The 27,366-nt window shown below is 29.3% G+C and overlaps 1 protein-coding gene across 4 annotated transcripts in view; it reads left to right on the top strand.

Moving 5' to 3' along the window:
• LOC132938461 (nitric oxide synthase, salivary gland) overlaps nt 1-27,366 on the top strand; it is a 98,682-nt gene that overhangs the window by 69,446 nt on the left and 1,870 nt on the right. For 3 of the 4 annotated variants that reach the window (XM_061005309.1, XM_061005310.1, XM_061005311.1), the window contains exons 5-25: nt 2,342-2,504; nt 3,882-3,973; nt 8,972-9,113; nt 11,376-11,515; nt 13,893-14,067; nt 14,136-14,237; nt 14,328-14,522; nt 14,961-15,058; nt 15,134-15,278; nt 15,429-15,533; nt 16,916-17,004; nt 17,086-17,205; nt 19,737-19,944; nt 21,798-21,930; nt 22,010-22,303; nt 23,155-23,324; nt 23,388-23,598; nt 23,974-24,061; nt 24,380-24,504; nt 24,618-24,763; nt 25,227-25,418. In XM_061005309.1, the coding sequence (XP_060861292.1) occupies nt 2,342-2,504; nt 3,882-3,973; nt 8,972-9,113; nt 11,376-11,515; nt 13,893-14,067; nt 14,136-14,237; nt 14,328-14,522; nt 14,961-15,058; nt 15,134-15,278; nt 15,429-15,533; nt 16,916-17,004; nt 17,086-17,205; nt 19,737-19,944; nt 21,798-21,930; nt 22,010-22,303; nt 23,155-23,324; nt 23,388-23,598; nt 23,974-24,061; nt 24,380-24,504; nt 24,618-24,763; nt 25,227-25,418 (3,133 nt within the window). The remainder of the gene's footprint in view (nt 1-2,341; nt 2,505-3,881; nt 3,974-8,971; nt 9,114-11,375; nt 11,516-13,892; nt 14,068-14,135; nt 14,238-14,327; nt 14,523-14,960; nt 15,059-15,133; nt 15,279-15,428; nt 15,534-16,915; nt 17,005-17,085; nt 17,206-19,736; nt 19,945-21,797; nt 21,931-22,009; nt 22,304-23,154; nt 23,325-23,387; nt 23,599-23,973; nt 24,062-24,379; nt 24,505-24,617; nt 24,764-25,226; nt 25,419-27,366) is intronic. The other variant, XM_061005312.1, reaches the window with a different exon arrangement.

Raw genomic sequence — 27,366 nt, 5'->3', positions numbered from 1 at the left:
TTGTATAGGTAGGTACTTATATTATACACAATACACGCAAAACAATTATTATAACAATAACAATGACAATTTCGAATACCCGTGTAGCCCGCGGCTATATTATAATATTATATATTACACAGAGTAGTAAATAGTTCTCTTATCACCAAAACGCCATTTCCTCGGGAAATTTATGTGTTTTTGAAAACTTTTTATGAATAATAATAATAATAATAATTTGAAGTCATTTATACACAACAATATATTTTTTTCGTTATCATTGTTAAGTTTTTTATTTTTTAATTTTTTTTTAAAATTAAAACACATTTATAATTTCATTCCCCGAACCAATAATCGTTTAGAGTTCAGATGAATGGGGAAAGTGCACCAACATTTTGAGGTGTAGTACCTACTACAGTGTTCACTCATCTGCTGGTTCAGAATATTAATTATTAAGAAATGTATAATACTGTCAATTTAAAAATAAAATAGTTCAAAAATGATAACAATAAAAATAGTATTATAAAATATGTAGTTTGTTTCTGAAAATTGCTGTGTAATAGGCCTGGATAAAAAAATGTTTTTAACAACACGTAAATATACCTAGACAATTACAGTTTACCGGTAACATAAGCTCCTCGTGCACTTTTGTACACTTAGAACGTGATTGAATGTCAACACGTGTATAATAAATGTGAATAATAATAATAATATATTATTTTAATCATCGTCGCCCGATCGTTAGCTGATTTCAGTAGGTAGACATTTTTCCGTTTATCAGCCCAATCGAAATTGTGTGACGTAATTTTTTCGACGACTTCGATCGCTGTACAGGGAAAATGATATATTTTCGCGTTAAATGACCACACGCAAAAATGAATAGACCCCAGAATGCCAAAATGATACGATAATCAAACGAATCTCCGCATAACGCTAAGGTCTACGATGACAACATTGTGAGGGATCGGCACGAAGCCTAAAATCGCGAATTTTTTTACTTGGATATAGCGATAGTTGGGTACATTTAGCAGGAAACAGCATAAATACTAGTAAAACGGGTGGCAATAATTCACACGTCTTCTGACCACCGCCTGCACCGACGTCGCCGGGTGGTTGAAACATTTTTATTTCAAACCTTTGGTGGATCGCAAGGTGTAGGCGAGGTACTACTAGGTACACTTAACCTTCTAGCCACCGTGAGGATATCGTAAGGCGTAATAGCTATCATGTTATTTCGTATAGACGTCGTATATTCTATCGAACCCGGTGTCCACTTACATATAGTGGCAAAATACTTGCGCTTGTACCTATATTGTACATATGTAATTTTCCACTCCATCGCCTTTTCATATTTATTTGTATCATATATAGCCCATAAAAGATTCAAATAAAGAAAATGTCTATAATCGTATGCCTACAACATACTATTTTATAGTAATCAATATTTGCCCAACACGTGCTTGAGGGTACGTAAGTTTTACAATTATAATATGACCTGCACCAGTAGCACTCTGAAAAGGGTGTTTCTGGGCCAAGACACTCCCCCTCCCCCCAACCTACTGTAGCATAGTAAATTGTTGATAAAAAAATAACGTTATTAAAATGTTGTTATGATATTGATATATATGTTCATTATCAATGACTCATTAATATGAATAATAATAATTTTTAATATATTATATAATTATAATATAAATGCATAAAAATAATCTATACCTAATGGAAATTCATTTTTTGATTTGACCTCTCCCGCCACATAAAAACCCTGCTTGTGCCACTAGGCCGCACGTCCCCTACCTGTTAATGTAAAGTTGTATAAAAATTCAAAAAAATGTTAGCTACACAAATAAACATTTTGATAACATTATATTACTCCATCTAATCACTTCTAATTAGGTTATTTAGTTAATACCTATGTGAGATTGTAATTTGTATTGTACGAGGTTACACATGGTATAAAATTATTTTATACAGTTAGTATACAAAAAAAATATATTAAAGTTAATATTATTAGAAAATTAATTTTAAATTTAGGGATATAATTTACTATGAATTGTAATTACATTGTTTTAAACTAAAAATATTTCTAGTCACTAGGTGTGTCAGGATTGGTAGCATGACTTTGAACATTAATTTACTCTAAAATAATTCTTGAATTACTGCGGTTTTTAAAATGTTGTACCTATTAAGCCATTTTAAAATTATTGGCCATAAGTTTTACAACCGGGACTAGGTTTTCAATAATTTAAGGTACTGCAAGATTCAATACGATTTAGTACGGTATTATACAATAAAATACCGTATTTTGACATCTAGGTCTTAGTTAAACTCATTTATTTTACAACGGCATTCATTTTTACAGGTCCAATACTCCAGCGTACGAGACCAGATGGGAACAAGTACAACAAGAAGTTAATTCTACCGGTACTTATCAACTTACAGAAACTGAATTGGTATTTGGTGCCAAATTAGCGTGGAGGAATTCTGCCAGATGCATCGGACGAATACAATGGGCTAAACTGCAGGTTCGTTTATTCATACATTGTTTGTAACTATTAAAATGAGACATAGAGTTATATTTTACGTATATTTACGTTAAGGTATAATAATAATAATAATAATAATAAAAATGAAATGAATATTTCAGTAATATTACGACGGTAATATTGTAAGGAATTTTAGATCAAAATACTTATTATAAAAGATTCCAGTTACGAAAATTATTTTCGGACAGCATGAAATATAAAAACGTAGGAAACAAAAACATTTGCAAACTCCGACGTAAATATTTTACATTTTATTAAATAATTTTTTTTTTTAAACAAATATATTACATTATATGTGCATGCAATATGTATATTTATATTATATATGCAATTTTGCAACCATTCTACACTCTCACTGTGCGTGGAGCTTATTCTTCACTGGGATACATAATATATAGTTTGACAATGGTTGTATATCTACCATATATTATTTAAATGTTCGTGAAAAATAAAAATGTCAATGAAAACATTTTTTTTTTTTAGTTGTAACTTTAAGGCTACGCACGGATCATTTTTAACACATTCTGCTGAATACGCATCAATGGTTCTAAGCATCCATTCAATCAAGACTATAATCGTTTTCTTTTACTAAGTCATCTATACAGTTAGATTTCGAACCCAAATCCATTGAGTATTCACGGGGGATTCAGAAGAAATCATTTGAACACACCGATGATAAGTTACTTGTCGGTGGTTATCACGAATAAAACGTACATAATCTCATTCTGGTGTGTTAAAAATGAATTGAACTATATACATTTGTCTGGTAGACACGTCTTGTACCGTGCCAGATAATAAAAATGAATAATATTATACGTAAAATGCATCGTATGAAATTCCTGTAGGTATAAATAAATAATGTATCAAAATCTATATTGCTTATAATATTTAACAGTATTATTTTTAAACACTATGACTCGATTTATTGTACATTACAAAATAATGTTTATTATATAATTAAACTACGAATGTGCATAACATCGTACCATAATAATATGTCACTATGTCAGTTAACATATTTTGTAGAATGCCAATTAAAATGCATATATTTTAACATTTTAAAGATATTTTTTGTCTTATATTTTCAACAATACCTAAGTAATTATTTAACTATTTTAGTACAAATAATAACCTATAAAGTATAATATACATTTTATATCATCAAACATTTATACTTATTGAAAAATATTAAATTTTTTCATTGAATACCGTCAACGTTACCTGGCCCAGACTCCATAAATCGTTACTATTGCGTCCTATTATAATATTATAAAATTATTATATAAAGTATAAATTATTTCGAATATATTATACATACTTACCAGAATTTATACACAATTGTTGTTTATTTTTCAGATGTTTGATTGTAGATCAGTGACAACGACTAGCAACATGTTCGAAGCAATTTGCAACCACATCAAGTACAGCACAAACAAGGGTAACATAAGGTTTGTAACCAAAATAAACATTATTCGCAATACACGGTACAAGTATTTAACATTTCTCAAAACACAAATCATTCATCCATGACCACTATAAAATACCTATCTATGCATGTATATTAGCATATTAAACAAAATTCTGGAACCAAAACCTCTCAATTTATTCTTCTTCAAACCCTTATTATATACCGACGTTATTGTTGTTGTTGTTGTTGTTGGTGGTGGTGGTGGTGGTGGTGGTGGTGGTGGTGGTAGGGATGCTGGTGGTGAAAGTAGTTGAGGTTGTGGTGCCGGTGGTGGTGGTGTTATATAAATAGCATCGTCGAGTAGTCCGATTTCAGTATGCGTTTAATAATTTAATTTGCATACGCAAACCAGCGTGCGATACTTCTCCACTTCATCTAATACAGACAGAATTAAATTCTACAAGTTTGATTAAACTGTCAGCTATTGATTGGATGTACCACATGAACCCGTTCTTGTCACCTTTATTCTTGTGGATTTCGTTGTAACCAACACATTTGCATATATCGGAGAATAAATCGTGTCTTAAATCCAAAACAGATATTTCACGTCGTTTTCTAACTAATAATTTATGTGACTATAGGTACCGTGTATGTAAATTAAGTTTAAGTCGGCTATAAATATGATCAGAAAAAATTTAATTCTCGGGTTATTTTTCTACCTTAGATATGCCTTATATACATGTATATTGTAAAGTTTATAAAATCTAATAAGTTATAAGAAAGAAATAATAATATTTTATAGAAAAAAAAAATTAAAGAATCAATTAACTAGGTAGAATAATATGAAATATTTTAAATATGTGACTTTTTGTTAAATACTGGGAATATTTATTTATTCATATCGAAAAGTGAATAAAAAAATAATAATATGTACTATATTACTATACAATATAGATAAAATAAAATATCGATATCACTGTGACAGATATCAAAATAATCTACTAACGACTAACCAATAAAAACCAATAGGTTTTCTTCTTATAAAATCGTAGGTCGTGGCATACAAATCATGATTTTATTTTTAAAACTGAATTATCATTATATTAACGTGTAGTGACATATAATAACATTTCGTATGCAGTTACCATTACCATAAAAATCGATATTCTATAATACTAAGAACGAAATTATAGGTAAAAGTATACTTCATACGTGTGAATGTTTATCCATTTTTTTTAACTGTATTTTAGTAATTCTACCACGATACATAAAAAAAAATTGGTTTTGTTAGAAACTGATATAGTACCTAGGTAATAACAAAAAAATAAAAATAAGGTGTCATTATATCTTTTAACTCCAAATTTACTGCTTAAATGAATATTTCATAAGGTTTTCTTCTATGATTTTATTCGTATACTCAACCCTTATGATAAAATTATTTTTAGGGCCTTTTTTAACATATTGGCATTTGTACACAATGAAAAAAACAAACAAATGCTTTTAATAAACGATAGTTTTTATTTTGTAAATAACTAGATGCAATAATGATACGATAAGACGTAATAGACTATTGATGGATTGATTATGGAATTAAAAAGAAATCTATGTTAAATTATTGTGTAATAATTGAGATTTAAAAGTAATTTACGCATATTGTGATTGTAATTATGTTGATTTTTGAAAATGGTTTGATTAAGGTTGGACTAAATTTTGGAGATTTTGCACTATTATTTGGATGCTTTAATGCATAAGTATATTTTATGTTTATGAACATTTCATTTTATAGGTAGATTTTTGTATTTTTTTTTTTTTGTTGAGTATTTACTATCTTTATTAGATTTGGTTGTAGCCTGTGGGCCATCCTTAAACTATTGACTGTGGTCAATGATCTGCAGTGATCACGATTGCAGTGATAGCGTTAAGGTTTGACTTTCAAATCGTTTTAACACACTTGTCAGTTGTCTGTAATCGTTTTGTCATATTAGACACAACTTGGAATTTAACAACAATTACGTTAGATCGGTAGATATTATGACATCAATGGCACCGTGGATACTATGACGTTTTTTTTTTTTAATTTGAAATGAAATAGAAATATAATATATAAAAAAAGCAGGTAAGTGGATGTCGTTCTGCAGTACAGTAAGTTACAAGTGGGTCACTGTATCATGGACTGTATTAAATTTGAATTCAATGATATCATATCATTGTATACGGAAAACGATTCTGAGCGGATAAATTACAGCAAAATAACTAAAATAGTTTTTTTTATTTTTATGCATTTATATGGTAATAAACAAAGCGTTAGAAATTAAAATCCCATTTTTAGCGGTTTTTTGTAATTTGTCGGTGGTTTTTAAATAACTATTGAGAAAATCGAAAAATGACATCTCTAATAAGTACCATATTGATCCAATTTGCTAAAAGATAAGTTGAAGTCGAAGAACTCCATTTGATAGAAATTTTGTATTCAGGATAAAAAAAGTATATAAAATAAAATAAACACCATTTTAAAACCACTAGATCCCTCACTCCGCGCAGAGTCTAAAATGTAATTACCTCGCAATCGTTGATACTTTCAAATATCTCTGAATGGTTATCTGTTCACCACTTGAACCCACTTAACACAACAGAAAATATTCTTTTTTTTCAGTGAATTGGAGTATTATCGATGACGGCAAAGGTGTATGATATACGTTCTAATTAATAATTGTCTCTATGGGTTGGAATAGGTAAATTCTAAAACCAATTTCAATTAGTAACAATTTATTATTTCCAATCAATTATCATAAAAATAAGATTGTGCAAGTGCAATTATTGCGCGTACCAAACCAGATACAATCAACGGCAAATTTCCAAACGAATAATTCGTAAAATTATTTGACTTAGTATAGAAATACAATTAATAGCAAGGTGTTATTTAAAAGTTTTATCAACTGAGAATGCATTAAATGAGATTTAATTTCCTGCGTCACCTAATATCGCTCGCACTTATTCCAGCATACGGTATAATATATTATATATGTATACAAAATATAAATACGATGAACTCGAAGTTAGAAGTAAAGTGGAAAGGATTTTGCATATAGGAATACCAATGAACTTGAAAACTTTCTTATTAAGACAGTTTTGCCAGAAAACTTTACATTTTACGCAATTATTTTAAACAAAACGAGCGTATCCAAAATTAACATTTACCACATTATTGTCAATCTTAAGATCTAGTATATACGAATTAAACGTGTTAAAACTTCAAACTAGTTAAAATGATAAAATCTATTCCCAGCTTAAAAATTATAGGTAGGTACCTACTTTGTTTTCTACTAGAATGTATTACTCGTAAGTCATAATATTATTGTCATGAAAGTCACAGATACAAAGTGCTTTTTCAACAAAATTATAGGTATCGGTTTTTAACTCGAAAAACAATTCATTCAACAATAATATACCCGCATCTGTTCAAAAGATCATATTCTTTTCTCAGAATACATTTTTTTTTACAAATTCAATTTACTATTGTTACGTTTTTCTACACACAAAATATTTCTCAAATTGTCTTCGACTTCACTTTTATATACTAATTGAATGCTAAATTCTAGGATTTTCGTTGACTGATTATAAAGAATTTTTCAATTCTTTAGATAAATTTATTGAAAAAAATAAACATTTAACTATGCGTAGTAAACAAATTTCAACTACAATATGCATAAATTATCAATTACAAATACTGAATTTATTTTTACAAACACAGACTTTTTCCGTTCAAGATTTTTGGTTTTACAGCACTTTATTAAAAAGTTACAAAGATGAATTGAAAAGTTTCAACAGTCACTTACAATTTACAAAGTTTTGAAAGGATAAGTCTATAAGTTTCTCTCTTGTAAAAACACAGTAGGTAATGCGGTTGAAAGAACTTGTCACATTTTTTTTGTTAGTCAACGAAACGGTTCTATTTACACTAAATACTTGTTATTTTAATTATGTTGGTTATAACTTAAATAAACTATAAAAAAATGTTTATATTTTTAAGTGAACATAATTTATTATGTAATGATCCATTCATTAAGAGCCAACAATCAGTTTACGTAACACCACTTTGTTTAAATACAAAATGTTAAATTATAATACATTTTGATTGCAATAATGTTAAGTTTTCTCTTGATGGTTTTGTATTATTATTATTATTATTCGTCTCTCTGTTCGATAATATTATAGGTACACTATTTAAAGTAACAATTCTTAATTTTTCCTGTTATCAACAGATATTAAGAATTTTATTTTTGTTTTTAAATAAAGGAATGCTTATTGTATAAAATACATTTTGTACAATTTGTATTCCTTTATTTATTTATTGTCAAAAGTGATTATGGTTGCAGTGGTATACTTTAATCACATACAATTATACCACAAAATAATATGATTTGTATAGACTTAATCACAAAAATACATCCAATATCTATTATGAAAGTATTGTTAAATTATCAGTTAGAATTATGCAGTAAGTAGCAACGTGTTTAAATTACCATGATATTTATGATGTTATGATAATATGTTTACTTTTAGATTCTGAGCGGAGCGATGGATGTATTAATTTTACAACGATGTGTTTTATTTATTTTGTGTCTGTCATTACGTTTTAGGACAGTAAAAATGCTTAGATTTTCTTCAACGGTTTCTTCTCTGATAGGAAAGTGAATCTAGTTGGTACTTTGGGAGGTCAAAAGTAAAAAATTCTAAATAGTTTTCAAAAGCGCCGTGAAAAACAAAAGAGTACTGATCAAATAATTCATGACGAATAATATATTTTAATTTTTATATTTTTTAGTTTTTATACATATTGTGTTTAGTAATTTTTTAACAAGTATAACGTATTATAGTAAAATATTGAACTTTTTAACTTGGCCGAAAAAGGACGGGTGCGATTTTGAAATGTTTGGTCCAAAAGGATCTCGCATTTTCAAAGATATTGTTGATGCTTGTGTAAATAAAATAATCTTAAATATCATAATACTTGATAATCAAATATTTATGTTTATAGATCAGCTATAACTGTATTTCAACAAAGGACCGACGGTCGGCATGATTTTCGAGTTTGGAACTCTCAACTAATTTCTTACGCCGGATACAAACAACCAGATGGAACAATCATTGGCGACCCGATGAACGTAGAATTCACTGACGTAATGTTACTTAAAAAAAAATTAATATACTTTTTATGTCTTTTGATCGCAAATAATAATCTTCCAAATTTCGAATCGCATATTAACTGTGACAATAATTCTGTATTTGTTTACAAAGTATCAGACAGGTATAGCGGTGAATTGTAAGACCGGACGTATTTCGACCGCGCCGATTTTATATTATAAATTCCACCGTTTTCGAATCAATTCCACAGCTATTGATTCGGTCGATTACTGTTCATAATATCTGTACTCATGGATTCCGCCTTCTATTGATTCAGCCGAATCTTACATTTAATATAATAAATAAATATTTAAAATTGTAAACAAAGAAAAGTGCGTTGTTAGTGTCATTCGTTGTGTAACGTATATTATGCAAGTATAGTGTTGCTTTAAATTATATACAGGCTGATTAACCAAGCATACTCACCCCCCTTTTCCTTTAATAATGAAATTATTCAAATTTTGATTTTTGGAATTCAATATGGAGAAAGATAATATGGAGGGCTATGGTGATTTTAAAATGTTAGTGATTAATATTGAATAATTATAAATCCATCATCATTAATAATTCATGAAAATGGTTAAACTATAATAAATACCAATATTACATCTGTTTAATATGGGTACTTACAAACAATTTTTAAGGACTATTATCCTTAGAATAAACATTTTAATAACTTAGAAACAACTCGTTTAAATTTCGAATCGGGTACATGAACATTTTTAAAATAATTATCCACTTACAATTTACAGTAAAAAATAGCGGTTCTCATTTGAAAAACTGAAGTTTGTATCGTCACAGGGCACTCCTTAAGTAGTACAAAAAGATTCAAAAATTCTTTGAGTATGTTTAAATATTTCAAAATCAAAATTCCAATAATTTCTTTACCTATTAAAGGGAAAAACGGGGGTAAGCATGCTTCGTGAATCTCCTCGTATATTTATATTTTTTTTACTTAATGATACCTAGTAATTGGATTTTAAATTCAAAACGTATCTATTTCATATAGACCGGGAAAATATTGATACATTTTATTAATACATAATTGGTGAAATTCTGGTGAGCCATTAAATTAATCAATTTTTTTTTACAACTCTGCATTGCGATGGCTGGTTTCTACCGTTTTAGATTCTGAGCGGAGCGGAGTCAATTTAAGTCTCAGTGTAATAGATAGGTAAATATAGTATGAACAGTAGCCAGCGGAATCAATATAGCCAATGGAGTCGGTAATACCTTTTTTTATAAAACTAGATGTTTTGGCGGAATCGATAAATTCGCGTATGAACTTCTATTACATTTTAACCTACCGTCACATTTTGGGTATAGTATGTTACCTACTTACCAATATATTATAGTAATATTGTTTTGCTAATTATTATTGTAGTGTTGTACTATAGGTACGTAGTACGTATTTACTATGTTATACACGGTTTATATATTAATATTATTGTTACAACAAATTTGTTGAAGCAATCTAAGGCCAGTCGTTTCTCTAATGTCGTTCATAAATTTGTCAAAAATCGTAGAAGATGATAATGACAAGACTTCCACCATAAATTATAAATCATCATACTCAAAATTGTCATTTAGTTTGAATTTAAACTGGACTCGACCACATCTTGTCAAAGACTTTCAATCGAAACTAAAATATTATGTCACATAAAAAAAATCACATTTTTAAATAGGATAAACCCAAATAGTGAACTGTACGCAATAAAACGGACTTAAACTGAAATAATATAATATATATTTCGTCTATTAGTACCATTGATAATGGTCTCTAGAATACCGGTATAACTACCAATTACTCATCATTTCTTAGTCATTATTAAAACATTTACCGTATTAGTTATATTGTTTGTCAGTCAGTCTTAGTTTATATGTTTGAAAAATCACCATAATGTGGTCATATCGGTACAAAGCCTAAAATAGCCACACATAATATGTATTTATTTATTAAGTGCTTTTACACACATTTCACGCGGACAAGTTCATTTAAAATAAAATGTCTACCCGAATCCAACCGTTTATATAATTTTTTGTTTATTATTATAACATAGTACTATCGTTGTGCAAGCCAAATGTTTCGGTAGTTCGCGTGCATTGCACGGAATGTATGGTAGGTCACTTGGAGTAGGTACACGGAATGTGTGGTAGGTCACATACTTAACCCGAAATATGTTGGTACGTCAAATACTCAATTGCTGCAGCATAATGTGCGGGACGTAATTAAATCAACGAAGTGACGTGGTTTTCAGGTGTGTACGAAACTTGGTTGGCGTGGAAAGGGCACAAGATGGGATTTGCTGCCTTTAGTGCTATCAGCAAACGGTCACGATCCAGATTATTTCGATTTACCGAGGGAACTAATTTTGGAGGTTTCGCTTATTCATCCTTCGTGAGTACAAACAGTTATACGCCATTTAACACATTAGCATACGTTTTAGTTAAAATTGTGGAAATCAATACAACTCATCGATAGTTCAGTAGGTACATAAATTGATATCGATGGGTACCTATTTACTATTGATAAACCTATACCATATACGTAAGACTTTTAAAGAACTTCAAACTATATATTATATTTTTAATACAATGTATAAATGTTTTACGCATACCAATGTACAATAATTATATAATCACTTTAGTCATTCGTGTAGAAATACGTTAGGCTATATAAAAACTCTATATTGTACTATTGTATTGTGAACCACGAAAAATACATTATTATTAATCAATTATACTTGAAAATGTTGGTACACCGTGTACTTAAATATTTAACACGTCATATAGAAGACCCCGAAACTATACAATTGAGTTTATTTTTTCAATGTAAATCTTATACCAAAGATACAATTACAATTGGCAATATTGTTATACCCATAATTTGATTTTTCGAACACGAATTGCGTATTCAAATATTTAAACTAATAATTTTCACTTAGTTAACTTTGTAAATATTTGTACAGTGTTTTTGTAAATATTTTTTGATACATAAATATTTGTTTGTTAATTTCAACAGTCCATGAATATAATATAACTAAGCCACGCGAATAAAAAATAAATCTTATGGAAATTGTTTACAATGTATAATTGGCAATTATACGTGTATGGTATTTCTAGGATACTTACTTGAATTTTCATTAGATTACATATTCCGATATTCGAACCAGTAACACAGTTTATATAAAGTATATGACACATGACTTCATAATAAACATGCACGAAAGCTATTAAAATATAACCCATATATGTGTGCTATGAGTTTCATTTGATGTATATTACGTGAAATATAGTGTTGAAAGGAAGTACATAGTTTAGAGATAAAAAATATTATTTTTTTTTTCTTTTAACGAAGCAGTTTAATTAAAAACTAATAAAAATGCTCATAAAACCAAAGATAATATTTTGCTTGAATAAAATATAAATTGATTAAAAATTGAAATATATGTTTATTATTCCATATAATAATCAGTAATCTCCAGTGCGGACGATGGATGAATTCGCATAATTACATTTTATTCTCGAATCTTAATATACTTTGTAATAACTTGTTGGTATCTATGGTTTATAACTGAAAATTAATTTAATGCGTATAAACTATAAAAAAAAATAAATACATTTCATCCAATTTTAAACGCGGACAAAATGTAAAAAGATATATAATACTACGTGTCCACACATGTATAACATAACATGGATAACACATATGTATAATATAGGTGGCACAATAATATTACGTAGTATATTATATATAATATTATCTGGTTTTAACTATTATAAACTTAACTGCATAGTATATTCCAACACCTTCTCCACAAGTGTTTAGATTATCGGTCCCATTTATGTCTGTGGGCGATCATACATATTATACAGTATCTATACACTGTATATTATACATTTACACATGGTGAATCTGAAAGATAAGGCAAACCTATTATGTAATCACGGTGGATGATTTTCAAGTCATCTAGATTCACCCTACACATTATATATATATATGTATATTAATGCTTCCGTCAAACTTACAAATTATGCATGAGTATTGGACATTTGGACAATAAATTGAGTACCCCTATAGTCTATACAATATTAATATATTATTATTATTAATATTATTCGGTGCGCGATCACATTATGAGGTTATTCTTAGATTCTGTTTTTTAGTAAAACCATTCTAATAGAATGAAAAGGTTTGACTTAATTTGTTTTCAGCAAAAAAAGGCAATTTTTCCTTGATCAGAAATCAGAATGTATTAATTAAACCTCAAAATACTAAAATATGATTTAAACGTACGCACTGAAAATATAATATAATTAATGAGATGATGGTCTTTCGTTTTTAAATATCCCCGGTGGTACATCATTATAAATTATAGCATTGTTTGATGAGTCGTTCCGGATAAAATTTAAAACAAAAAAAAAAATAAATAAATTTGCGTGTGTAAAGTATATCCGCGCGTAATCGTAGTAAACCTATTCAATGAAATAACGTGAATTTGGGTTTAAAATTCTCTCGTATTATTATTAGGATCGTTTCATTTCCTCGATTCAAATTGTTTTCGTTTTAATTTTAAAATTACACGTACTGGACGAACGCGTTCCGTTTGGCTTCACTTCGTACTGTCAAACATATAATAATAGCACCGTTCTGAACAATATTACAACACATTTTATCGGTGTACAATATACGCAAGGGAGACGCCACAGTGCGGCTATACGCGTTTTAAATGTTTATCACTTTATATGATGGCTTCAACCGGTTGCTTGTACAGATTCGATTGGTTTTCTGACTTGGGTCTCCGATGGTACTGTCTTCCCGCAGTATCCGGAATGATGTTTGACTGTGGAGGAATCCAGTTCACAGCATGTCCGTTCAACGGGTGGTACATGAGTTCGGAAATCGGGTGTAGGAATCTATGCGATCCACACAGATACAATGTTCTGGATGTAAGTGATCGATGAGTTTTTGTCGAAGATTGTTTTGTTTCGACTAAGAAAGTATTTACGACTTGCAGGACGTTTTAGAACGTATGAAAAGCGAATTGAAAAATTATGGATTTTTGAAAAAAGATCGAGCTCTTGTTGAAGTGAACTTAGCCGTACTTTACAGTTTCCAAGTAAGTCAATATATAAGGTGCTAGTTTTTGTAAATAACTATAATAGTAAATGTTGACGATCTTAAGTTATAATATTTATTTTGACAACAGTCAAACAATATCACGATAATGGATCATCACACTGCATCTGAATCGTTTATGAAGCACTACGACAATGAGTTAAGAACAAGAAAGGGCTGCCCCGCTGATTGGGTATGGATTGTGCCTCCAATTTCTGGCTCCATCACACCTGTTTTTCACCAAGAAATGGTCAGCTACGAACTTCACCCAATGTATGCTTATCAGGTAAAATCTGAAATTTGATATAAATGGACTAGAAATATTATGAGTTCAGTTAATTTACCATTAACAGATTTATTATGTTTATTAAAATAATCAAAGTACTTAGAATAACATAGTACCTATATGTAAACATTTATAGTGCTGTAAGAGTGTATTTTAATCGAAAAGACATACATTGTAAATATTAAAATCGTTTAAGCGACATGAGATTGGCAATATTGTTGAATGCATATTTAAATCATTACCAAGCACGTTTTAATTTAATATTAAAAACACATAATTCACAAAAACCATATACATGAAATATTTAATAAATCATACTTTTAAAAAATAATTTCACAAAAAAACTCAATTGCTATAATTACATAATATAAAATAATTTATTTTTTCTTAAAATGAATTAATAAACCACTAAATAATATTTAGTAAATATGTTCAAAGGAACCAGCCTGGAAAACTCATGTTTGGAAAAAAGGACAAAATCAAGGAAAATCTTTAAAGAAACAGAGACGAAAGTTCCATTTTAAACAAATCGCTAGGTATTTAGATAAAAACATATTTGTATATACAATATCGATACGTATTGAATACCTAATATATTTGTATTTCATTAGAGCTGTGAAATTCACATCGAAATTGTTTGGGCAAGCATTATCTCGTAGGATTAAAGCAACCATACTATATGCAACAGAAACCGGAAGATCAGAAATGTATGCAAAAAAATTGGGTGAAATATTTGCACATGCTTTTCATTCCCAGGTACATTGGACATATAATTAATTTAACGACACGCGCGAAATCGCCAACATTTTATTATATCAGCAATCACTGTCTTTATATTATATTATTTTATACGATAGTTTATTGATTTTATTTAATATTTGAATAACAACCAAATTGATATAAAAGGTAATGAGCATGGACGAATATGATATGACAAGTATTGAACACGAGGCGTTATTGTTAGTCGTCGTATCAACTTTTGGAAATGGTGATCCTCCCGAGAATGGACAGGTATGTTTAAGTTAGTTTAGTTGCAATAAAATATTCCGATCTTGTAATGTTTGCATATTATTATTAATTAGAAATAAAATAATAATTACTTGACAGTTAACACAAATAATTGGGAACTGGTTAGTTACAAGGTTTTTAAAAACATATTTACAATATATCTATGCGTGCTCAACAACCTGACCATACCTAATTTAAATATTTTGCCAATATTTTTTTATTTATGTTTTTTTTTAATACAGGTGTATAAATAATAGAGATAAAATATTTAGATAGGGAGTTGTAGGTTTGGTAAATTTATACATTTTATTGAGTAAAATAGACATGATTATAATAACTGTGTCAGTTGTGAGGTGCATGCTTTATTAATCTAGATAAGGTATAATTTGTTTTTAATTTAAAGACACTAATAACTATGGTGCCTCTACAAAAATCATAAATATTCCTAGGCTTGCTTGGAAAACCCGAAAACCTATAGCAGGTATAATAGGATTAATTAAAGGACAGCATTTTTACACACTCAGATGAAGATAATATCATGTAAAATGATTAATGAAAATAATGTAAGGAAATAAAACGGAACAGCACAACTTTACATATATTTGTTTAAAAAAAAAAGCCACAACCCACAACTTTATGAATATGTTTTCCTTTTTAGATTGTGAAAAGTGAGGTCATTGGTGTCGCCTATTGGTTATATAAATTACATTGGACATGTATGTTTTTTATATGGACATTGAACACCTTTTAAGCTAGAAAGAGTGGTTCATTAAAGCTGTTTCTATCCATTGTGTATTTGTAAAACCATAAGCGTGAGAAATGCCTATCAAAAAAAATTGTGAAATTCGTGAAATACCTACATTTTTTATGAACCAGTTTTCGTAATTTCATGAAAATATTAAAAAAATAATAATCCAAATAAAGAGCAAGAGCCTTTTTTTCTGAATCTAATATAATAAAATTGTATATGTAGAAATGGATATTATTGGTTATTGGTGGAGACTTGAACTAAATGGATCTATTTAAAAAAATTAACCTAAGAGTTTATACTGTTACAGTTACTTAGGTCATTTATGTAAATATGTCTTGCCAAGATGATACCTGTCAAGACTCATGAGTTAGTTCTAAATAATATGTTACCCAGTTCTGAGAAAATTCTTTGTTTAGTTGTATCTGCAGCTAGAGGTTAACCATTTTTGAAAGAAAATAAGAGGAAACTTCATTTTGTTGACTTCTTGAAGTTATGTTAGGTAATATAAACAAAAAGAAAAACCCTGCAGAAATCACACTTTTTTTTATCGTAACTAAAACTTTTTCAAAAAAATAAAAAAACAACTTTCCAGTAAGAAAAATATTTGTTTTTGAGTTTATATTATTCATTACAGGAATTTGCACAACAATTGCATTCAATGAAAATGGAACACGAAGGCACTAATTCTAATAAATCGCTTGCCGTTAAATCATCACCTCTCAGGTACGGCCCATCCAAATGTGGTTAAACGACAAAAAGTAATCACAAATATAAAAATATTTTTTTTTTTATATTTATTTATAGCTCCGCTTCATTTATAAAGGCAAATAGTCTTTCAGAATGCCACCATTTAACTGAACTAAATGATTTGTCTAACAGAGATTCGACAGATGTAGATAACTTCGGACCACTTGGAAACGTCAGGTATACTATTAAAATTAAGTAAATACAAAATAATAAGCGTAAAATTAAGTACAAAAATTCGTGTTAAGCTATTAGATTCATAATTGGTTTACGATTAAATATTAACACATTTTAAATATAATTAATCGTATTGTTAACATACGATAAATAATTATTGATCAACATATTTTATTCACTACTCAGGACATAGATACGATAATAATATGTGAGACAGAATAATTTATTCGCTGACTAATAGGTACCTACTCAGAACGAAATAATGATAAATTTATAAAAATAATGGAAGCCAGATATCTATGCGGGTACTAATGAGAACTTGTAAACGTATAAAATATTCAAAAAGAGTACTAAATATTTCATTGAATAATTTTACAGTAGATGCAAACTGTGTAGCAAAATAAGTTTTAATTTTCACAGAAGACAGGCAATAATATATGACCATATAGAATTTTACAAGGCTGGTCAATAACGAGTTTAAAATTAAAACGTTAAGTTAAGTACTTCGTTACTTTTTTCCAAAAATAAACTTTAATTAAATAAGTTAGTTTAAAACATAATATACAATAAGTGTTAAATTCTAGGTAATTTTATACAAAAGAACTAAAATCAAGTTACATTTTTGTAATTTAAACCATAAATTTATTATTTTATTTGTTTGAGAATTATAAGATATCCTAGAAATGTCCCAGACTAAACAGAAAACTCATAAAATAGTAAAATAGACAATCATAATCAGTTTGAGTTTGAAATAATATTATACATTTATACAACATATGTCATGTCAGTCACATATATTTACATCGTACCTAATAGATTTAGTAAAAATTATTAGTTAATATAACTATATTACAGTTAGGTACCTAGGTGTTGATTGAAACAAATACACACACACACACAAACACAAACATCCTGCAAAACGCCATTTCTTGAAATCAATAACTTCAGGTACAACTGTACAAGGAAAGTTTTCTACAAAAATCTTTGTTAAAGCGATTAGCTGCTTCAAAACACTCCATGATTGATAAATTTTATTAATTATAAAATTTGTATTCATACAGAATACAAATACCAATGTACAAAGTTCTCCATAACTTATTATACATAAAAATTACCGGTCATTTTAACTCTAGTTGCCCTACTATTTTACGGTTGGATAGAGAGTCAACTTCCCACCGTAGTCTACCGCAAATATTCTTTCTGCAAGGTTCAAAAATAATGAAATTTCTCTATTTTGTAGGTACTTACGAAGTTACCTTTATGCTTTTTTTTTTTACCAATTATAAATTAAAATGTTATCTTATAAATAAGTTAATTGCTTATATTATGTATTAATTAAATAAACGAAGTTACAAAAAATAAATTAGTCAATTTTAACTCTACTTAACTTAAGTTGGATAACTTGTGACCAACATTATATTAATAAATTACAATTATTTTAAGATCAATGGTGTAATTTTGAGACAAAATATACATAAACATCAAATGTTCGGTTCAAATATTTATGGAGGTAGTAATACTATAATAACGCTACACTCATAAATTAGAATGAACTAAAAAGGCAGCAAAAAAATACACACACACAAAAATGCTCTTGTCTTGTGTGATAAGATTTAGTAATCAACTTGAAAAAAAATCTCAAAACCTTTTAAATTTATCTTACTGCTAAGTACTCAGATGGCATATTAACAAATGCGTATTATATAGCCATACGGGTATACATGTACCTAGGTATATAGTGTAAATTTGGTAGGTAGGTAAATTAATAAAATCTTTTATTCTTGTAATTTAAGGACAACAACAAGAATTTATATGTTTTAAAAAGCATTCGACCGGAGAATATGTTAATTTTTAACAGAAAGTGCCTATCTATGTTAGGAACCGATAAAAAATGATCTTGCCAATTAAAAAAATTCAAACCAAGTACCACCTAAAGTTGTAGTATTTATAAACTTAAAATTCACCGAAAAAACATTTTTATATATTAAGTATAATTTCAATATTTCATTTAATATACCTTATGGTGCATGCATTATGCATGTGTGGTGAATTAATTTATTTGTTTTTGTAGCTACTTTATATTTTACGCGTAATATTCAACTTGAAATGTATTTTAAATTAGTACTATTTTATACATTTACATTTAATCAATAGTTCAGTTTCTTTTTCTTTTTATATTTTGTAATATTAAACATGCTTTAATTGTACTGAGCCTAAACAATTTTCCCCTTAGCTCTTTATTTATTTTAAATACTTAATCAAATATCAAATATGAACTCAAAATAATGAACTCAGAAAAAAATATATACTCAACTTCTATGTACCACATTTTTCTCATTGATGTTCAAAATAAAATAACTCTACGGCGACTGTGTAAACATCGTATAAGAGCATAAATATGATAAAATAAGTAATTATTAAAGAATGAAACTATGTTTTCAATTTTATGTTATTTGTATACTGAAAAATGTTTAAGAAAATAAATGTTCAAATCAATCAAACTTAAAAGTATAAATAATATTTACTTGTTACAGATTTGCAGTGTTTGGATTGGGTTCGAGTGCGTATCCAAACTTCTGTGCATTTGGATCGTATGTTGATAATCTTCTGGGTGAGCTTGGTGGAGAACGACTGATCAAACTCAATAAAGGCGACGAGATGTGTGGCCAAGAGCAAGCCTTTAAAAAATGGGCTACTGATGTTTTTCATGTGAGCAGACTTAAAACAATGTTGACATCAAAAGTATTTATTTTATATTCCCAATTTATTGCTTTTCGACGGAAAAGCTTTTGTACTCAGTTCGAACGTGTATGGTGATCCTATTATTATATAAAACTTACAGCGATTTATTCAAATTAATCGTCAAAAATATTAAACTAAAAACCAATGATTATTCGAAAACAACTCTTATCTGAAACCCCACTACAATATCGCAATGTAGTAGAATAAAAATAAAGAGAATGGTAAGTAGAGAGGAATAAAGTATAATAAAGAGAAAAACGATATATACGCTTGAGTAATTTTTATTCTACTACTAAATTTTGTTATACTTAGGTAAATGCCTTCTGTTTCTGGCCTAAATAATTTCAAATGTAATGTCACTTGTCTAGGTTGTAGTGACGATGTATTCTTAGTCTTCGATGTTTGGAGGTTTATTCGGTTGAACGTGATTCGATGCACGTTATTATTCCAATATTTAACTAACCATGCGTGGACTATTTCTACAACTACGTATACGTTGTGTTATACAACTTGAATTTTGCTGTAACAACCTGATGAATACTTATCATTATGTACTACCGTTTAAGGAATTATTTTCATCGAGTATTTTGATGTTAATACACATGGAATGCCTAACAATTATTGATGATTTATTATGTATCCAAGATATATTTTTTTATATGTGTAGACGTCGTAATTGATATGACTATCTAAAATATGAATATCTAGTCTTGAGAGTACCTTATGAAATTTAGACGAGACTTTTAGAGTATTATTACTTGATTATTAGAGTTTATGAATTTTTATGTTCTTTTATCTAAAATATGAGTAGCTTAAGGAGGTATCCAAGAAAATGTCCTTTCGGAAATACTGAACGCTAGCCGATACTATTATAGTGTAGATACAATTTTGGATATAATATACTCTAAAATCCAAGCCTTAAAAGAAATGAGATTTATATGATACTTTTAGAATACTATTATTTGATTATTAGGATTTGTTATTAGATGTAGTTTATAAGTTGTAATAGCTGTATACACATAAGCAGACAAAGATTGTAATTGTTATGGAAAGGTCGAATAATATTTTACTATTGTTTGAAAAATCATAATTATGAAATTAAACCAATAAGACCTTACCTGGTGTATTAATATTAATATTAATATTATAAGTTGTGAAGTTTATAACTTAGTGTATTTTTGTGACTTTTGATGCTTGGTCCATGTATAATATAGGCCTATTTGTCATTAATGTCTTTAAATATTAATATATTTATGTGTTATATATATAGATCCAGGTGGTGATTCCAAAATAGTTTGAATAGTAATCATTTTAATTACCTTGTTTTGAATTGGATGATTTCATCATTTAGTTATATTGTTGAAAAGCTAATTTCTTTTGATGTTGATTGATAAATGGTATAATTTTTATTGATGATTTCATCATATAATAATTTTGATCTGTCATCTCTTCTTTGTCAGATGGTTTTTTATATCCAAATATAGACATGATTTGTAAGCGGTCGTCTAGGAATTTCGGTACCTAGTTAATATCTTGATATTATTTATGATTATGATTTATAGAATAAAATTATTTTATAATTCGTAACATGTTTGAATTGCATTTTGATTATCTGTACACACGTATATGATCATTATTGGTCTTAATTCATTTTATGTACTTATTAATGTGGAAAGTAGATAATATATTACAGTAGTATCACGAGTTTAGTATAAAATATATTTTTAATTGGCTCTTATAACATTGTATAACATTTGTTTAGCTTCTGTGTTCCGTTTCTGGGGCCAGCCTTGCTACTAACATTGTTTGAATTATTTGAAAATATAAAATACTAACATACCGCACAATATTAGGTGGCATGTGAAACGTTCTGTCTGGATATGGACGAATCTCTTAGCGAAGCGTCACAAGTACTTCATAACGAAAAGCTGTCCGCGTCTACGGTTCGATTCGTGAACAATGCTGAACCGGACGATCTCAATTCCGGTGCGTACAAAACACATTAAAAACAAATGTTATTATAGTACCGACATAAATGTACAATGTGCGCATTTGTTTATTCCAGCATATGCGCACTATCACAACAAACGAGTTTGGACGTGCAGACTGTCCAACAAACGGAACTTGATGAGCAACGGCGAAGATGGCAAGAGTGACCGAGTGACATTGTGGCTGGAGATTGACGTGGACGATTGGGCGAAATCGGAGAAAATAATGTATAGGCCCGGCGATCACGTGGGCATGTTCGCCACCAACCGAGATGAACTGGTATCTGGTATTATTCCGTACTTGCAATGTGATCAAGACCCCGACGAACCGATGGAACTTCAAATGCTCAAAGAAAAACATACGTCTACAGGTACAACCATTGATAAACACATTGACTTCTAAGTTGTATGCATATTAAACATATTATGTGCGTGTGTTGTAGTTTTATTTTTATGTCTTAGAAATATGTGCCTATTATAAATGTATACAAAATTAATTGAGTGGTATCTGCCATTAGATGTACCTATGTGCGTATTATCCTCACTAGAGGATAGTAGTTTTATCCATCACGATCCGTAATAATATAATGTATTGGAAAAAATACGTCTAATACTTTTTTTGGCATTTAAATATTTAAATTTTCGAAAACATTATACATTATATTATTCGTTACGAATTCCATTTATAAAGATAATTTATTTATGTAACTGGGTTATTTTTTTAAAATTATCTTCTTCCCGAAGTAAGGAAAATGTAAAATAAAAACAATTTACTGTCGTGCATAGTCATGACTCATGAGTTGAATACCTATTCAATTTCTAATAGGTACTATAACTAGAAAAACACATAAACTTACACTGCAAGACTCGTGCTAGACGATGACAGTCAACTGCAGAATCTAAGCCCCACATAATAGACCGTATTCTAAGATAAGTTTCGCAAGTGAAATTTATGGCTCTAGAAAAGTAGAAAACTTTAAATCACCAACCATCCACTTATAACAAGCCCAACGTTTTGAGAGTCCTTGAACATAATTTAGCTTTTTTATTCATAACGAATAGTATTACGAAACTCTAAATTACGGGGAATACATAATTTTAAACTTGCATCAAAATAAATGTCCATTTACAGATTAACTAAACCGTATTTTGAATATTATATAATAGTATGTTTATTACATATATTTTTTCTTATGTCCATCGACGTTGTTGGTACTTTAAGGTGTCTCGAAGAATTGGTCACCCCACGAGAAGATACCGAGATGCTCCCTGCGAACTTTATTGACACGATTCTTAGACATCACTACGCCGCCTACACCAAATATGCTACAATTTTTCGCTTCATGTGCCACTGATCCCACTGATAAAAAGAATCTCATCGCATTAGCAACAGTATGGCATTATCACATTTTGTTTTATGTCACTATTTAAAATTTTTATTTTCCGTGTTTATAGGACAGTGCCGCTTACGAAGATTGGCGTCATTGGAATTTACCCAATCTTCTAGAAATTTTCCAAGAGTTTCCTTCCATTAAACCACCCGCTGCTTTATTAGTCGCACAGCTTACACCGTTACAACCGAGATTTTACAGTATTTCTTCGTCAAGTTTATTACATCCACACAAAGTGCACCTCACTGTCGCAGTAGTGACTTATAAAACTAAAGGTAATTTTATTACATATTCAACATAACATTAAAATATAACTAAATAAGTATATTAAGTATACATAGGTGATTTTTTTTTTTCGTGAAACAAGTAATGGGTACAGGCCTAATCCAGATATTAGGTATACGGTTTTATCTTATTTATAACTTTTAAGGATAAACGTCATAATATCTGAATATTATGAAAAACGTATAAAAAATGGTAAGGCCATAATGAAAAATCGTTGTATGATCGATACGCATCGATAAAGTATTACTAAATTCATGAAAAAAAAAATACGTATGGGTATTTAAGTAAAATATTTAAACTAAGCTATTGAAATAAAAAAAATTTATTTGAATGTACAAATCACTATCGTTATTATTTTTATTAAGGTGGAAAAGGCGTATTACATTATGGCGTATGTTCTAATTACTTGTTGGATGCCAACACAAATGACACGGTTTACATGTTTATTCGAAGGTAATAATAATAATAATAATAATTGTTACTGAAACCAACATGATATTATTATTCAATAGTTCAAAACTATATTATTATGGTTGTAACCCCCTCCCCCCCCCCCCCCCACAATATATTTCCATTAATTAACCATTTTCAGATAAAATTTGTAAACAATTTATTTTACCTCCCCCCCCCCCCCCCATTGAAAAAGATTCTGGATACGCCACTGATTATCATGTCACCATTGACGATCAGTGGTTCAGTATCTACTAGCTAGGTACTTACTAATATATTACTTTAAGCGACTATATTAACCGTTTCTTTTTCAATTTGTAGCGCACCAAATTTCCATTTGCCCGAAGACGTGGTAAAGCCATTAATACTTGTGGGTCCTGGTACAGGTATCGCCCCGTTCCGAGGGTTTTGGCAACACAGATACGCACAGAAGAAAAACGGCATTGGTAAACACGACACGTTTTCATACCACCCATTATATTATAACATATAAATTATTATAATAACGTTAACACGTCCGTTATACAAGCGTTTCTCACTCCCCTTTTGTCCACCGCAGATACCAAAATGGGCAGGACCATGTTGTTCTTCGGATGCCAATACAAATCGATGGATCTCTACAAAGCGGACAAGATGGAAATGATAAAAGAAGGCGTATTAGACAAGACTTACTTGGCGCTATCCAGGGAACCATCGATTCCGAAGGTGGGTTTAAATTCGAATATTGAAACGATAGTTATATTGAAATATACAAAGGATTTTGATCGAACGCCATCGTCTTTATTTTAAACTCAAACCAATAAATAATTTTTTAAATATTGAATGAATTTATTTCAATAAAATACTTTGTTTAGATTTCGTTTTAACTTAAACTCTCACTGCAGTATCCCATTAATCAAACAACTATCCTCCATCACGCTTCCCGGTAATGTACCTGGAAGACTCAAAAGACAGTGGCCTATATAGACCTACCAAGATAAAAAAATAAAACTTAACACAAATACATATGATTTTAAATGAATGTGCATCCAAATCAGCGACCATGCATCCACTCAAAACTGTGCAAAACTAAAACTGTATTATGTTATTGTTAATCGCTGGTGCCCATATAAAATACATGCGACAATTAAACGAACCCGTTGTAACCATAATATTGTCGTTTCCACAGACTTATGTACAGGACTTGATGCTGAAGGAAGCGAAAATGATATACGAATTAATAGCCGTGGAAAGGGGACACTTTTACGTGTGCGGCGATTGTAAAATGGCCGAGAACGTATACCAGACCCTCAAGTCGATAATTCAAGAGCAGACCGGCATGAATTCGACACAGTCCGATAACTTCATGTTGGGATTACGGGTACGTTTATACGAGATTTATGGTGATAACAGAAGCCGAAAAGTCGGCAACGATATTTTTACTTTTTAAGCGCGATTTTATGAAACGCATTCAAACGATGTCCTCAGCGAATAGCGTGAAATACGTTTTATTTCGTATTTTTAACGTCACATTATCATATTTGAATATTGGGAGGGGGGAAACACCCCTATATGAATTTCCGAACCCAATCCTTCCAACAGAAAAATATCCACAAGTGTTACGTTATTTTATAGCACATATATAGGTAACTAATATTATATAATTCATAAAAAACTGATTTTTTTATTTTTAGTCTAATTTTTGTGTCTGCAATTATTTTTAACTTTGATCTGACCAGTTTCATCTCGGATATAAAAACATTTTATTTTATTAAAAGTACTTATTCAATAGAAATTAGAAGTTAAACAAATGTTATATAATTATTATTGCTGTTACCTAATTGTTATAGCATTCTCAATTTGGATTTGTACTAAATGTCATTTATATATTTAACATAATATTTCAGCTTATTGCACATTGGTAATATTGGTAATAAAAGAGATTAAATTATTTTAAACAGAATTTTTTAAAAATTTGTTTGCTTGATTAAATTTTAAACAAAAAATTCAGTAAGCCCCATAAATTGACTATACCCGCTGCCTATTTAGGCATATTAACGCACGATGAGTAGATAAATATAATATCATAATGAGAATATGAGATCACGGGTACCATGATTATCTTCTATTATAAACAATTATGTACAAGTAACCATTTATTATAAATACTTTGCGTTTCCATAGACCATAATCATGATTTAACACCGCGAAGCCTTATGGAATAATGTTTCCGGATAAACAGCACAAAATATAATACGAGGATATTTTTTCGTCCCATCTCCATAGATGGATAGATTTTTAAAAAATCCCCAGCTCACCCATCTAACCCGATGCTGAGTCATAAACAAATTATTGTATCTACAGCGCGTTCCCGTTCTCCTCAGAAAATTAAAGTCTGCGAGATAGGCACACGTCACTGATTTTTGGCATCACGTAACTCTGCGACTTATATATCATAATATACTCATCGTCGTGTATACGATGGGTATACCAAACGAAAATAAATCTATACGGCTATTCACATTATATCGTTATATCGTATACCTTTATCGGTAAAAACGCACGTTATTATTACATTATTTATACATACCTCTGCGCAGACGAGGCGCGTCATGCAGTGGCTTATTACCGAACACCTAATATTATTATGACCGCGGATTGTGATCTAAACACAATAATTATAATATGATATAGTCGATAAATATCATGTTCCTACGAATATAATATTTTCACTGACGTATAACTTCGATACACAATAATAACATTCTAGAGCAATTCATCATAATATCGTGTTGTATATACCTACTATCAAGGCTGGGCATTAACGAGTTAAAAAGTTAAAGTTCAGTTAAAAAGTTTATTTTATTTTAACTTTTTAACTTTACTAGTTAATTTTGGCTTCTCGTTAACTTAACTGTTAACTTACTAAATTTATTTTTTAATTAACGTGAAATTAACGAGTTAATTTTTCATTTTAAGAAGTAAGTTAAGTTAATTTATTTTGTTTTAATTTAATTATATTTCACTATTTCAGTCTATTTCTTTTTCATGTCAAAAAATATGTATCGTAAATTGTTTAAAGTTAAAAATGTATATCATTCGAATCTAACTTAGATGGAAGCACTGTACAAAGTATAAACACTATAATTTATAATTTAGTTTTGGGTTGGAAAAAAATTAAGTACACTAGCATTGTACAAACAAATTAACTTTTTTTTAACTCAATTAAAAGTTAACAAAAATTGTGTATTAACTTTTAACTTTTAACTTTTTGTTATTGGTGCATATTAACTAACTTAACTGAGTTTAAAAAAATCATTACCTTGCCC

The sequence above is a fragment of the Metopolophium dirhodum genome, chromosome 2, assembly GCF_019925205.1.
Source record: "Metopolophium dirhodum isolate CAU chromosome 2, ASM1992520v1, whole genome shotgun sequence".
Classification (NCBI taxonomy): domain Eukaryota; kingdom Metazoa; phylum Arthropoda; class Insecta; order Hemiptera; family Aphididae; genus Metopolophium; species Metopolophium dirhodum.
Note: the sequence above shows the minus strand (reverse complement) of the source record. Positions and strands in the feature narration are given on the sequence as shown.